This window comes from Peromyscus leucopus, chromosome 15 (assembly GCF_004664715.2).
Source record: "Peromyscus leucopus breed LL Stock chromosome 15, UCI_PerLeu_2.1, whole genome shotgun sequence".
Lineage (NCBI taxonomy): Eukaryota > Metazoa > Chordata > Mammalia > Rodentia > Cricetidae > Peromyscus > Peromyscus leucopus.
Window position 1 is genome coordinate 35,859,106 of NC_051076.1, and position 14,801 is coordinate 35,873,906.

A 14,801-nucleotide genomic window follows, 5' to 3' on the forward strand; every position below is an offset into this window, starting at 1 on the left:
CACTGATGGGCAAGGCTGGCTCCCAGCAGGCTCCAAGGATATTACCACCTTTGCCTCTTCAGCACTAACATAACAAGCATGTGCCATCATGCCCAGCTTTTTATGTGGGTGCTGGAGATTCAAACTAAGGTCCCTAGTCTCAGATGCCCTAGGCCAAGACTTTTAATAAATTATTATAAATACAGTCACAGAACTAAAAAAAAAATGTATAAAGGACTGACTGAAATTACAAGAACAGTGTCCAACAAAAAGTATAAAACAATCAAATGCTACATGAGATCCTGTCTATGGTAATCAAATAGAAGTCACAAAAGAGAAAAGTCAGATAATATAAATGAAAAAATGCATTGAGGTCCTCAATAACGTATTTGAGTAACAAAAGGGAAAATCAGTAACTTGATGATATGTCTATTGCTATCCAGCCTAAAGAACAGAAATAGAGAAAAGTGAATGGAGTTTACTATGGGACACCATGAAGCACACTGACTTATGGGTAATACAAGACTCAGAAGGAGAAGAGAATGAAGGGTAGAAAAAAAATCTGTAAAGATAATGACCCAATACTCCCCAAATCTAATGAAAACCATCAATTCTAAGAAGCTCAGAAAACTTCAAAGAGAATCTCTGATGAGTTCTAAAGGATCTCCACAGAAACAAGTAATAGGCACTGTATTAGAACAGGACATCATCAATCAAGGTAACCTGATCTGTGATCTGAAACCACAGGGGACCAATGCAGTGGGATGCCATTTTCAAAGCACTAGGAAAAAAAAAATCAACAAGTATTTCTAAATATAGCAAAATCACTTTTTGAAACTGAAGGATTGAAGACATTTGGATAAAATTTTTGTTGGCTTGTTTTGGTAATAGAACTTTCTATAATAAATATAATAGGCGAAAATGAAGGGATACTATTCAGTAACTCAATAACATGACAAATAACTATATAATGCAGAGCTAAAATTTGTAACAATAAATGTAGTTATCAGGAAAGAAGATAACTGGGCTGTTGGTGCAGGCCTGCAATCCCAGACACTCAGGATCTTAAGGCAAAGGCATCACAAGTTCAAGGCCAACCTCAGCAACTGAATGAAGCCTCTGTCCACAGATAGGTAGATATATAGGTAGGGAGGTAGATAGACAGAGATTAGGTAGATAGATAGATAGATAGATAGATAGATAGATAGATAGATAGATAGATAGAAAACTTAAACCTTAATTTTTCATGTTGAAAAATAGAAAAAGAAGGAGATAAGGCAAGATGACGGCCAAGGAAAACTCTCCAGTGAGTATTTTTTTTTACAGGATCTGAAGACCATTCATATACCAAACTACATTCACAACAGCAAAAACCACCAACTGAGAGACCACAGTACCTGGTTTTAGCATATGGTAACAAGTGCATTAAAGATGACAGGAAAGAAAGAACTATCTACACAACATTTCCCTCAATTCTAAGCAATGGAATATGGAGAGAGACATGGAATAAGGAACAAGAATGAACAGCAGGCCTTGGAACCTAGTATGAGGTAAGCCACAGTGAGACCTAGCATGGCACAGATCCCATAGCTCCTGCCCTGTGGCCTAATGGGACAGGGGGGGGTGAGCATTTATACACAAGTTAGCCTGGCATGCAAGGGTCTATTCCTACCACCCATCCCCCAAACTCAGCTGTTGTCACATGGTGCAGAGGAGGATCCCAAACATGGAGCTGAGTATAACGAAGAAATGAATGCAGGACTTTGTCTGGGAACCAGTGTTGGGTCCACCAGAGCGAACCACAACACCAGACAGAATCAAGTGACCCTTGCCCCAGGGCCAAAGCCCATGGTCATAATTTGTAAATCTGCAACACCTACAGTGATCTGTGTCCCAGTGAGACATACTCATGTCTGCTTGCATCGCCAGCTGCTGTGATTTGGGCCTGTGGCATAACCTTAGGGACTGTGTAGGCCCCACCAGCTATGAGATACACATACAGGCCAACTTATCATCAGCCTTGATAACCAAAGAATCTTGAAATGAACACTGGACCCCATGGCTCATTGTACATGAATTTTATAAATGTTTCTGTGGTCAACAGACCTGCAATTGGGAATTTTAGGTTGTAGACTTCGATTTTGCCATAAACTGCCCTATGACTTATTTTATATCCATTTATACTTCTACCAATTGAGTAAGAAAATATAATTTTTTAAAAAAATTTCTTGCCAACATTTAAAATGTTTGTTACTTATTTTTATTTTATTTTTACCTATTAGCTGGAAAATAATAATTAATTGGATTGTATTTCTGCAAAATCAAGTATGAGTAATGCTCACTCCACATACTTCTCAGCCATTAGATCATCTTTGTGGATCTTCTATCCAAATTGACCCAACTTCTATTGAACCAAATGAAGAATTTCTTTTTAGGAATCTGGAAGTACCCCTGAGTAGTGACACTGAGAATCAGCAACCCTGTAGATATGTGAGTACATTCTGGCCAGGTGTCACAACCATTCTAGAATGGAATCTTTTAAGTTTCAGTTGCCATGACAGATGTCAACATTTCCAAGGAATCTCATGGTTGATAAATATCCAAAGGACCTTCATTTTGTGTAACGGGGTTTCTCTTCACTATTTTTGTGTCATCAGAGATCACAGAGAAATTGTAGACAGTAAGTGGAGTTTCATTATTTCTGTATGCAGCCAAAGGCCTGCTTTTCCTCGTCTCCTCCTCCTCTTCTCCTCCTCCTCCTCCTCCTTCTCCTTCTCTTTCTTCTTCTTCTTTGTGTGTAGTTATTGTTGTTGCTTCATTAAAAGAAAAAAAAAATTTGGCTAAGTTAGGAAATTACTTCACCACAGAATCATAACAGAAAAGCCCCACAATCTGGATTGTGGAAGCTAGAAACCCAGGAAATCAATGGCACAGGGTGATATTTGATATTCCAAGAGCCAGAGAACTAGAACATTCCAGACAATTGTAAAGGTATGAAACCAAGAATGTTAATGGTCAAAGAAAACCAGTGTTCTGGGCTAACCAGCCGGGCAGAAAACAAATGGGAAACTCCATGGTTGCTGTGCTCTATGCAGTCCTCAACAGATGGGGTGATGCCCACCCACACTCAGAACAGCTGTATGCTTCATACAGCTCACCAACTGAAATGGCGGGCTCTCCTTCCCAGAGACATCCCCCTGGCACACCTAACTGAGACACCAATAACTCGGTGAAGCTGGCACACAAAATCCGCCATCACAATATCTACTTCATTCCCATCTTAGATCACTTATATTTTACTTTGTGAACACTGGGGGCATTTGTGTTAACTTCTAACTAAACCACCCATTAGCAGATAACCCCCACCCCTGAAAAATGTCTTCCCTAAACAGCTAAGTTCTAAAATTTTGTTTCTCTTCAGGAAACATTTTTCCCTCACTAAAGCTGGATTTCAATAAGTCAGGAAATAGAAAATTTCATCAGGTAATGACAAACTCAAGAGACTGGATAGTTTAATAAAAGAACTAGGCATGGCGGTATGTTGGTGGTACATGCCTGTAGTTGAGCGACTGAGGCAGGAGGATTATAAGTTCAGTGCCAGGGTAAGCTGATAGAGAACTCACTTTCTAAAACATCAATGATAGTGTAGGTCATCATTTATTAAAATAAATCACACACATAACAAGATATCAAAAATTATATCATGGAGAAAATTCTAGACCTATCATAACTTCTTCATGTGGGAATTTTGAGGCACAAAACTTCACTAAAGTGAAGCTTGCTCAATCACTAATTTCCTTTAGTGAAACATGGAAGATTTAGAAATTAAAAAGTGCATGTATTCCTGTTATAGGACATAACAGTGGAGTTGAGAGTGAATATAACGGGTCTAAAGTGAGACTTCATCCACACTGAGGTCCATGGCTACTGCCTGCAAATGATGGCTTTCTCTTGGGTGATGGGAACAGTAAGGAAAAGATGAAGAGCTTAGATAAATGGAATGGAATATACTCATGGTTCAATGCTGAACTAGCAGGAAGCTAGTAAGACTGGTCTAAACAGGAAACCATGGACAAGTTATTGAGACAGAGAATGGGCAGGGGAAGGTCAATTCTACAGTTATTCTAGGGCTACCAGTAAACTAGCAGGCAAACGGTAAAGCTCAAAGTTATGGAATAAGCCTAGTCAACCATTAGTAGACAGATAGTATTGTTCAGTCATAAAGAATTATGTCATTTACAGAGCAGTCTGTAGGGCTAGAAGTCATCATATTGAGCAAAGTAGGACAGATTCAGAAGACAAATATCCCAGGTACTCTCTCAGGAGCAGAATCTGAACTTTAAGACATGAAAGAAAGGGGAAAATTGCACAAAGAAAGATCAGCAGAAAGGCAGAGGAGAGTGGGTAGCCTGTGGTAAAGATAACGAAAACATGTTAGTTATGCAAGGAACACCATTATGAAACCCCTTATTCTGTACAATTAAGATGTGCTAATCAAAGGTAAAGTTAACTATCAAATTCACATATTTACTTCTGGCACAAAGTGATCCTCCATGATGCAAAGCATTTGAGGCAAACATGAAATAATTTTAAAGGAATCAATGCAGGATATAAACAGATTCCATTAAAAATGGTGAAGTAATAAATGCTAATTAAGTAAAAATTACTTAAATTACTGGGAAAAAAATTTAAAAGGTAAATAAGTGAGACCTTTACATTTAATGACTAGATTTTATCCATATAAAGTGAGCTTCAAAGTAGAGATTGAAGAATTTAGAGAACAAACATTGCAACTTGGAGAAGCAGAGAAGAAAATAGAGCAAGGTCCATGTTAGAAACAAAGGAAACAGTGCCAGAAAGATAGTAAGCATGCAGAAAAGACTGGGAAAAGCTAAAAGGACGTGAAGAATTTGTATTACACACAGAGAGACACACACACAAGCCAACATTACACAAATCAAGATAGTTAACTAAAATCTGCTTTGAGTAATAGATAACAAAGCCCACCATGCCTCTAGAGAAGTTAAAGCCATCAGTGGAGACCTATACCCTCTTAAAGTTATGTCCTTAAGAGAGAAACAAATTATCCTTTGAAAATCCATGGCAAAGTTCCACACAGAAGGAAGGAAAAGAGTGAACCAAGCTTTGCCTCTTCCACAGCAGAGCTGAAGGACAATGGAGCAATATCTAAGAAAAACCCATGGAAAATGCAGTAGCCCAAGAATGCCAATGCTCTATCCAGTAAAGTATAATGAACGGTTCTGAACATAGGAAGAATGCAAGGGATGCAATTGCCAGGAGCTCTTCAATCAACTAATAAAAAATGAACTTTGACCCAGCAAGAAATGACCAAAGGAAGCCCAGCTATGTGCACAGGGTTTATTCAAATATAGAGCTAAAGCATAGAGGGAGGTGAGAGTGCCATGAGCAAACGTGTGTAAATGATTTGCAAATAAAATAGTAAAATAGGAGATATAGAGGTCATATAGGTGCAAGGATTGCTTCATGTTAACAGAGATGATTATTAGTCAAGTACTATAAACACAGAGGCATAGAGAGTTTATTAAGTAATTTAGTCCAATATTTTATGAGGAGTGAGAACAAGGAAAAAATAGAAGGGAGAAAATTTTGTGTTCAACTCCTATTTAGGAAGCAACAAGTTCTGTCTAAAGTTCAGAAAAATCAAAAGCAAGTCAATCATTATTTAAAAAATATAAACCCTTCATATTAAAAGAGCACATGAACACTGTCTGCCTCTGTCTCCTCTCTGTCTGTCTGTCCATCTTTCTGTCTCTTTGTCTCATTGTCTCTCTCTCTCTCTCTCTCTCTCTCTCTCTTCTCTCTCTCTCTCTCTCTCTCTCTCTCTCTCATACACAAACACATGTACAATGTGAAAATATAGTAAAAGATTTAAAAGTAACAACTACAAAACATAGCTTAAACTGTGGTGACATTCCACTGCATTAATAGATGGTTGTGGATTGGATATCTATAAGAAGATATAAATCTGGTTAAATTATAACTAAATCCCAGCAATACAGTTTATAGTGGCAGCATTTACAAATGATATCTTTCAAAAGATTGAAAATAAAAAGACAGGGGGAAACCCTACTGGAAATGGAACAGTAAGAACAAGTCAATTGAGCTTCAAGGTGGTGTATATGAATTTGTGTTGTTATTGTTTTACAAAGAATCACACACTGAAAAAGTACAATTAATAAGGAATTCCATTATGAAAAGCCTGTTTGTAAGAAGAATCCAAGACAAACCTCAGTGTTCTTTGCCTCATAAAGGTAAAGATAAGAACTAAGTCTCTGAACACGCTAGCTTTCATTTTCATTAAGCACCATGGCAAGGGGTGTTCACAGCTATAATTAAGGGCAATAATAAGTTGTCTTAGAATTAATCTAAAGAAAGAATATGTGAGTGGGCCCTACTTAGCCTCATGAGCCCTGTAATTCTTGCCCTAGTGTGTTGGAAACAAGACAGCATGGGAGGCTCATGGATAGGGTCTTTATGATGGGGAACTAGAGGTGGGTTCTAGGAGCTGAGCCACAGCCACCAAAGAGCAAGGCACAGGCCTGATGGACCCAAGAAGTGAGTTATACCAATAACCTAAGTGACCTTGGAAGAGGATGTCTGGCTTGAAGAGACAACAGTCCTGGCTCACACCACTGTGGCTGGGAAAGAGGGACCCTGAGCAGAGTCCATGAAGAGCCTACGCTTAGTTTTGGACCTAGAGAAACAGAAACAACTAAGGGTTGGTGTTTGTTAGGAAACTGAGTGTGCAGTACTTGGAGACCTAAGTTGGGAAATTAGTGAAAGTTCCACGTCTTATACCAATGTGGTGTCAAATGAGTAGAGTAAAACCAAACAAAAGGAAAGGCCCTACTCTGTGTATTAATGCTGTGGACTCTTTTCCAGAATCATTGGAAGACTAATTCACTTGGCAGCATGGCACAAGACACTTCAAACACAAGTAAGGCTTTGGGGACTGAACTATTAGGATAGAGTAACTATTGGAAGAGAGGGCCTGAACTATCGGGATATTTGTGTGGGGGATGTGTGCATGTGTGTCTCTGTATGTGTGTGTATATGTGTGTGTGTGTGGTGTGTGTTTTGTATGTGTGTCTCTCTGTGTGTAGTGTGTGTGCATGTGTCTGTGGTGTGTGCGTGCGTGGTGTGTGTGTGTGTGTGTGTGTGTGTGTGTGTGTGTGTGCATGTCGTAGGTATGTGTATGAGTGTGTATCAGACACAGACAGGGAGGTTCAGATATTGAACCCTATCCATGAACACACGAGATCTGCTCTTGTTGCCTAGTAAGATATTCACAGCACTTGCATGTCACTATATATTATGATAGATATTTAGTATAAATTCCATAAGAATAGAAGTAATGCAAATTTTCTCTGATCATATGCAAAAAATAGAAGTGGAAAACTTTAATACATACATATATATTAAATTTTCTGATAATACACAGTGATATCTACACAGAAAACCATTTTCTGTTCACAATATTAGGAAATTAACTACATATCTATTGTATTTGAAAGAGTCAACAAGAGTTGATTGAAGCCTTATCAGGAAATGTTGCCACAATGAAAACTATCATGAACATTTTCTTTTTATAAAAATTAATCCTGGAATTTAAATCATAGATTGGATCATAGGCTCCTGTACTCCTCTGTTTAGAATAAATGCCACTTAGTATGGCACATTGTTATTCCGTGTGACAACCGAGTGTTTGCTAAATTCTGTTAAGTACTGCTCTGGACTATACATGATGAATTTATCTGTGGGGTATGTGTGTGTGTGTGTGTGTGTGTGTGTGTGTGTGTGTGTGTGGTCTTACCATCCAAGTCAGTACAAGTTCAGTTTTAGAGATCATGTCTAACTAAAGTGACAAGATAATTATTTTCATTGTTCTTTACATACTCTCTTTCCTCTTTCTGCCTAGTGACTCGTCTCCAGACTTTGCAGACCACTGTGAAGTGGTACCATGTGGTATGTGACATTCTATGAGGTATTCATTAGTGCATCTGAAATCTCCTCCAAGGGGGAAAAAATCACACTCGCTGCCTCTATTGCAAACATGTAAAAGTAATACTTAACTTGTACAGTTGAAGACAACTTGGTGGGGAGCTATCTTTTACATTATTCTCCCCTATAGCATTATGTTCTCAATCACTCTCCTGAACATTTGGAAATGACAATCAGCACCAATTGAAAAGGGTCTACCCCAAGCCTACTGATTCTCCACCCACCACCCAGCCTGATGGCTTCCCAAGTCTCCTCACTCTGACACCAGTACTGTGGAAATCACCAAACTGCAGCCCCTCCCTATCAGCTTCACATCACATGACATAATTTGTCTGTTCAGGAGTTATCTTTCTTTGCATCTCTCCTTTTCTACTTATCTTCTATGATTTTTTTTAGGCCTTTGGACACTTTACTCGTCCTTCATTACTAGAGGACAGAGAAGTAATTATTCATTTTGTGCTGTTTGAAGTGTGTAAAATACCCACTGTCTTAGAGAGTATTCATCCATCAGTTTTTAAAAAACATGAACTGAAATACTGAACCTTTAACAAACTCTATCACCATTTTAATATCAATATTTAAGTCAAATTAGTACAAGGAATACCACAACAATAAAATGTGTAACCTTTCATAAATGGGCCAGTTATACATAGTTTCATTATAATCCTAGGTATAAAAAAATCACTGATAATTAAAATTAAAACATTGGTAACCATTGATAGATGAGTTGAATTTTGCTAGCCATGACATGAGATCATTTGTCAACATCCCCATCTCAAAGGAGAAAAATAAAACTCATTCATACACTCATTCATTTATTTATTCAAAAGTCGCTTTAGAGCATCTGTGACATGTCCAACATCATGCTGTAGTTTTGAGATGCAACACAAAATGAAATTCAGAAAGTAGTTTCAGATAGCCTATAGTCCAGTGGAGAAGTGGATGAAGTTGGTGCTAAGAAATGGCAGTAACTTATAAGGAAGGTACAGCAGGTCAGATATGACAGACACATGCTTGAAGGGACCTTCAAAATTGACCTGTGGTTAGAGAATATTAAATGGATGTTGTAGGATAGGCGAAATATCCAGCTGAAAGTGAAGTATATCCCAGGAAGAGAATGGAGCACAGGTATGCAAGAAAGCAAAGAGCACCATATGCCATGACTCTTCCCTAAGAGAATGAGTTCCTCATCAGCAGGGATTTATGGCCACCTGCGGGGCAGAAGTGATGACCAGTGGGAGGGAGATACAACATTGTGCCGTGAATGAAAAAGGAAAGATGAAAGAAGGAAGCAGGGAAGGGAGGAAGGGCACCTGGAAAGAAGGAAGAAGGAAAATAAATTCCTCAGTTTCAGAGCTACAACCTCAGATTAGGAAGAAGGAGATTGAGATGGAGACAGAGAAGAGATAGAGACACAGACAGAGACAGAGAGACAGAGCAACCTCCCCCAGTCAAGCAACAATTTCAGGTAATACTCAGTAGGCATTCATGGTGTACTAGTTCGCATCTCTGAGTGCTTAAATCGCATAATCATTCACTCCTCACAACAGCCCTCTAGGGGATGTGCTAATGTCATCCCCACTTTGAAATGAAGCAAAAATTGGCAAGAAGGTGACTTGCCTGTGGTGACATAATTATTAAATGACAGGGCCAGTATGAAAACTCCAGCTCTGGTAGTAGAATTAGTAGCCTGGCACCAAGGCTGTTGGCACTAAAAAACAGAACACTTGCTTGCTCTGGGGACAGGGCACTGAATGAATGAATTATGATGTTAAAGACTTTAAATAAAAAGAATTCAGAATTAACAATGATGATGACACTGCTTTTTATTTAAAATTTATTTAAAATTTAAAATTTCACATACAATGTATTTTGATTATGTTTCCCCTCTCCCAACTCTCACAGATTCTCCCCTCCTCCCTACTCCTCCTTTATGTTCTCTCTGTCTCTCTGTCTCTGTCTCTGTCTCTGTCTCTCTCTCTCTCTCTCTCTCTCTCTCAAACCCACAAAAATTGAAATCCAAACAAACAACCAAAAATATGCCAAAATGAAACAAAAAGGTTGTTTTATGTTGGCCAACTACTCAGGGGAATTGGTCTTGCCCTAGAGTGTGGTTAATATACCAGGTGACACTCCATTGAAGAAAATTGATTTCCCCTCCTCACTGCTGGGACCCCATCTAGCTTGAACCTGTCCAGGTCTTGTGCATGCTGCCACAGTCTCTGTGAGTTCATATGTACATCGGTCCTGTTTTGTCTAGAAGACATTGTTTCCCTGGAGTTATCCATGACACCATTAATAACCAAAAGTGATAGGCAAAATTTTGAAATTGAAACAGACAGCCATCTAGTAAGGAAGGATGTTGTACTTCAGAGTTGCCTGGAAGACTTTTAAAAAACATCAGTGCCTGGACTTGATGACAAATATCTAGAAATGTAGCTTAATAGTCAGAATCTATATTTTTAGCCTCTTAATGCACTATAGGACATTATGAATATTACTAACTGATTTCCAAGGGCACAAGGCCAGTTGGATCCTAATTTATGAGAAAAGTCCTGGATGATCATAACTACTCAAAGACAGACTGTTAGGTTAGTCCATACTAAGGGGACAGGAGTCAGTGAATTTTTGGCTCAGTGGAATAGTGAATAGCACAAAGATGTTTAATTTCAAGATAGGCAAGTTACCACAGAGCTTCATGTTACAGTAAAGGTTGTCTGAAGTGTAGATGTTCTTTTCTCCCAGCAATATGTGGTATGCTAACAATACAGATTGCCAGAAATCGTTCCCCAAAGGTTAAATAAAATCATATTTGGTGTTGTAAGAGAAAGAAAAGGTATTTTAGAGAAAGGAGAATTGCTTCTCTGTGCCATCCAGTCCGAGTGAACTTGCTAGAGGAGGGATTAGGGAAATGTTAATGGCTGTGTCTGAGATAGAGTGCTGTGCCTGAAGGGGAATGCCATTTTCTTAGTTCAGACCCCAGTCAGGACGTTCCTCTAATTTAATACCCAGGCAAGCAGTCTTGCAATATCATCACACAGATCCCACAAGACTCAACCCTGGAGATTCAAGAACAGCATGAAGCAAATAGAGAAGAGATTTTTTTCCCCCAAAGTAGCAATTAATCAGTCGTATGCATTTGCTTGTACAGTAGAGGAGGTGATCCCATTAGAGATGTCACTGTAATATATCAGAAATAGGGATCAAGCATTTTCTTGGCCCTAAAACCAGGAATAATGCGGCAGTAGAGGCTTGGCTGGGCAGAAGAGGTACGTATAGGAAAGATGGGCTCCTCAGCCATCCTTTGCTGAAAGTCTACATTGTAAGTGGCCATTTGTCTTCCTTAAGTTCTCCATGTGTTTCAGACGTCAATGCTTTCTTAGGTGTATGCTTTTCCGTTCTTTCTGCCCACTCCACATGTTGTCTTTACCATATTTGGAGTGTTCCTTTTCTCTGAAGAAACTTTTCAGTTTAACTAAACTCTGGCTTGCTTTCATTTTTGTAGCTTACGCTTTATGCCACAACAAAAAGTTCAAAGTCAAGGCCAATTTCAGGGGCCTTTTTCCTTGCTTTCCCCCCCCCCAAGAGTTCTATAGTTGTCATATTAGATTTAAGTATTTAGTAGATTACCACTTAATTTTTGTATATGGCACAACATCATATACCTCAATACATATTGAGACCGATCTTTTGCCATTTTATGTTCTTGGTACCCACACCTAAGGAAGACTGACTATCTTTTGGTAAAATTATTCCTGAAATCTCAGTTTCACTTCATTGATTTTGTGTGTGGGGGGTGTATTTTCAGGCCTACTCTCTCATTACTTTACAACGTGTTAGTACCTCCACTCTTTTTTCTCTTAGTTGCTTTGGCTAATTGGGGTCACTTTTTCAGTTTGGAAGGGAAGCATTACATATTCTTTAATCTTGTTTGCTTTGGAAGGGAAGTATTACATATACTTTAATTACCATGTTTAGTGGTTACATTGTTATGTTAAATAGTTGCTCATTAAATGGCACTTGATTCTTATTCTCTAGTGCAAATTTAGGTGATACACACTAAGACTAAACTTCAATTACCCAGCTAACGTTTCTATAGGTTGACTCTATACCAACTAGATTGCGTTCAACTTTTCAGTGGTATACAGACACACACCTGGTAAAGAGCATCCCATACAAATTTAATCTGAAATGTTATAAAAGAATAATGGTCGGCTGTAAAAAAAAAAAAAAAAAAAAAAAAAAAAAAAAAAAAAAAAGCCATCAACACTGTGGCTGAGTCACAAAACTTCCAGTTTTAATGCTATGAATCTTCCATTTACAATCTGATTTGCTTCTTTATTCTCTGAAAAAGGGAGAGCTGAACATGGTGGTATGAATATCACTGTTTTGTAATTGTTGATTCTTTGGGTTTTGTTTTTTCTGTGTTCCTTAGGAGTTTAAAGCTGAAGTCCTATTGGATACATACTCAACCATGCTAAGTGATCAATCCATTATCTTGGCCATGAACTCCAGGTATGTAAGCTATAATGATCTATGATTTCACTACCTAAATATCTTGCAGGTGTGATAGATTTAAAACATAATCATAAGGACTTAATTATTCTTGATTCATTCACCCCATTTCAGCTAGCTTTGTTTAAAGGGGTCTCTCTTAAGAGTTTCTGGATTGCATTGATAAGCAGATACATTTTAAGGCTGACGGTGGGCAGGTTTCTTTTGCAATCAATTTGAAGATGCACACAATACCAGAAATATTGACACTGGCTAGGAAAATGTGGTAATAATACTGCCTAGTTATCTGAAGTACACTGGATTTGTGGATTTGACTAGGTATGTAATCAGTCTATAACTTTTTTCTAGAGAAATATATTCTGATTTCTGAATAACTGTGTGCCATTACTTTCAGAGAACATTATTCTTTTATATTTAAAGCATCATTGTTAAGAGAATATAGGAATCTGGGTGTCATATAAAGCCCAAACTGTACCTTACACTTAGTACTTTTGTGCTAAGAAAACTAATTAAGTTAGGTTGCATTTGAAATCTTACTCACTTAGTAATTATATTCCCTTTTCTTGTCAGTTTTGTTGATCCTTTGTTGCAATTTGAGTCACAGTTGAGGATAACAGAGTTATCTTTCAAAAAAGCATTTTCCTTACCAACTCTTAACACAGTGAAATCAATTGGGAAGAACCCTGAGGAGATCAGGGACCTGCAGGTAGGCTCCTCCTTCCTTTACTACTGACAAGGTCTTGGCATACACCACAGCAAGCTACATGGTGCACCTCTCTGGTTAGACTCTCCTGCCTATGTCATCATTTGTCTATCATATATTTGCTCTCATCAGCCCATATCCCTGAAATCCTCATGACTATAAGGATTTAACAGATTGCACAAGGTTTATAGGAACAAATAAGTGAAGATAGTTTGAACTAATTGGTTTAGCAAGACAAAGGAGCTTGTTGAGAAGTTCTGAAGGGAAGAGAGGGGCAGACACAGGAAAATGCAGAAACAAAGAATCCTAAGATCAGCAACATTTGTGGTTTCTGTCTTGTCCACATTGTTACATGGTGCATGTGAGCCCTTAAGATGGAGCTGCAGCTGATGGAAGATGCTGATGAGTAATGGAAGATGCTAGTGAGCAATGCAAGATGGTAGTGAGCAATGGAAGATGCTAGTGAGCAATGGAAGATGCTAGTGAGCAAAAGAAGATGCAAGTGAGCAGTGGAAGATGCTAGTGAGCAGTGGAAGATGCCAGTGAGCAGTGGAAGATGCTAGTGAGCAGTGGAAGATGCTAGTGAGCAGTGGAAGATGCTAGTGAGCAGTGGAAGATGCTAGTGAGCAGTGGAAGATGCTAGTGAGCAATAGAAGATGCTAGTGAGCAGTGGAAGATGCTAGTGAGCAGTGGAAGATGCTAGTGAGCAATAGAAGATGCTAGTGAGCAGTGGAAGATGCAAGTGAGCAATGGAAGATGCTAGTGAGCAGTGGAAGATGCAAGTGAGCAATAGAAGATGCTAGTGAGCAGTGGAAGATGCTAGTGAGCAGTGGAAGATGCTAGTGAGCAATAGAAGATGCTAGTGAGCAGTGGAAGATGCAAGTGAGCAATGGAAGATGCTAGTGAGCAGTGAAAGATGCAAGTGAGCAATAGAAGGTGCTAGTGAGCAGTGAAAGATGCCAATGAGCAAAAGAAGGTGCTAGTGAGCAGTGAAAGATGCAAGTGAGCAATGGAAGATGCTAGTGAGCAATAGAAGATGCTAGTGAGCAGTGGAAGATGCCAATGAGCAAAAGAAGGTGCTAGTGAGCAATAGAAGGTGCTAGTGAGCAATAGAAGATGCTAGTGAGCAATAGAAGGTGCTAGTGAGCAAAGGAAGATGCTAGTGAGCAATAGAAGGTGCTAGTGAACAATGGAAGATGCTAGTGAGCAATAGAAAATGCTAGTGAGCAATGGAAGGTGTTAATGAACACTAGAAGATGCTAGTGAGTGAGGTCTTAGAGGCAGAGTTGCCCCTCCACCCCTTTCTTATCTTAAGTTTACAAGAGAAACTAGGATGCTTAAATGCAAAGCTATACACGTTTGGTAAAATTTAATTGAAGGCCAGCTGGCCAATGGCATGTTTCTGTTTTATATTTCAGAGTTTATATGAAAATATTTTCAACGTATATGAAGATACTCTTATTATTTTAGTGTCTAAAGACTTCTACAAGATACAGATCTTAAAGGTAAAAGCAAAGCAGATGGTTTTGTTATAATATAAACAGTTTAGCACATTCTTTTT

At 38.6% G+C, this 14,801-nt stretch overlaps 1 protein-coding gene across 1 annotated transcript in view; it reads left to right on the plus strand.

Moving 5' to 3' along the window:
- The first annotated feature begins 2,519 nt into the window (after positions 1 to 2,519).
- Positions 2,520 to 14,801, plus strand: part of Mroh9 (maestro heat like repeat family member 9) — a 59,779-nt gene continuing 47,497 nt past the window's right edge. The window contains exons 1-6 of the mRNA XM_028864487.2: positions 2,520 to 2,659; positions 6,904 to 6,958; positions 7,940 to 7,986; positions 12,458 to 12,537; positions 13,108 to 13,243; positions 14,659 to 14,745. Coding sequence (XP_028720320.1) covers positions 6,934 to 6,958; positions 7,940 to 7,986; positions 12,458 to 12,537; positions 13,108 to 13,243; positions 14,659 to 14,745 — 375 coding nt within the window. The 5' untranslated portion in view covers positions 2,520 to 2,659; positions 6,904 to 6,933. The remainder of the gene's footprint in view (positions 2,660 to 6,903; positions 6,959 to 7,939; positions 7,987 to 12,457; positions 12,538 to 13,107; positions 13,244 to 14,658; positions 14,746 to 14,801) is intronic.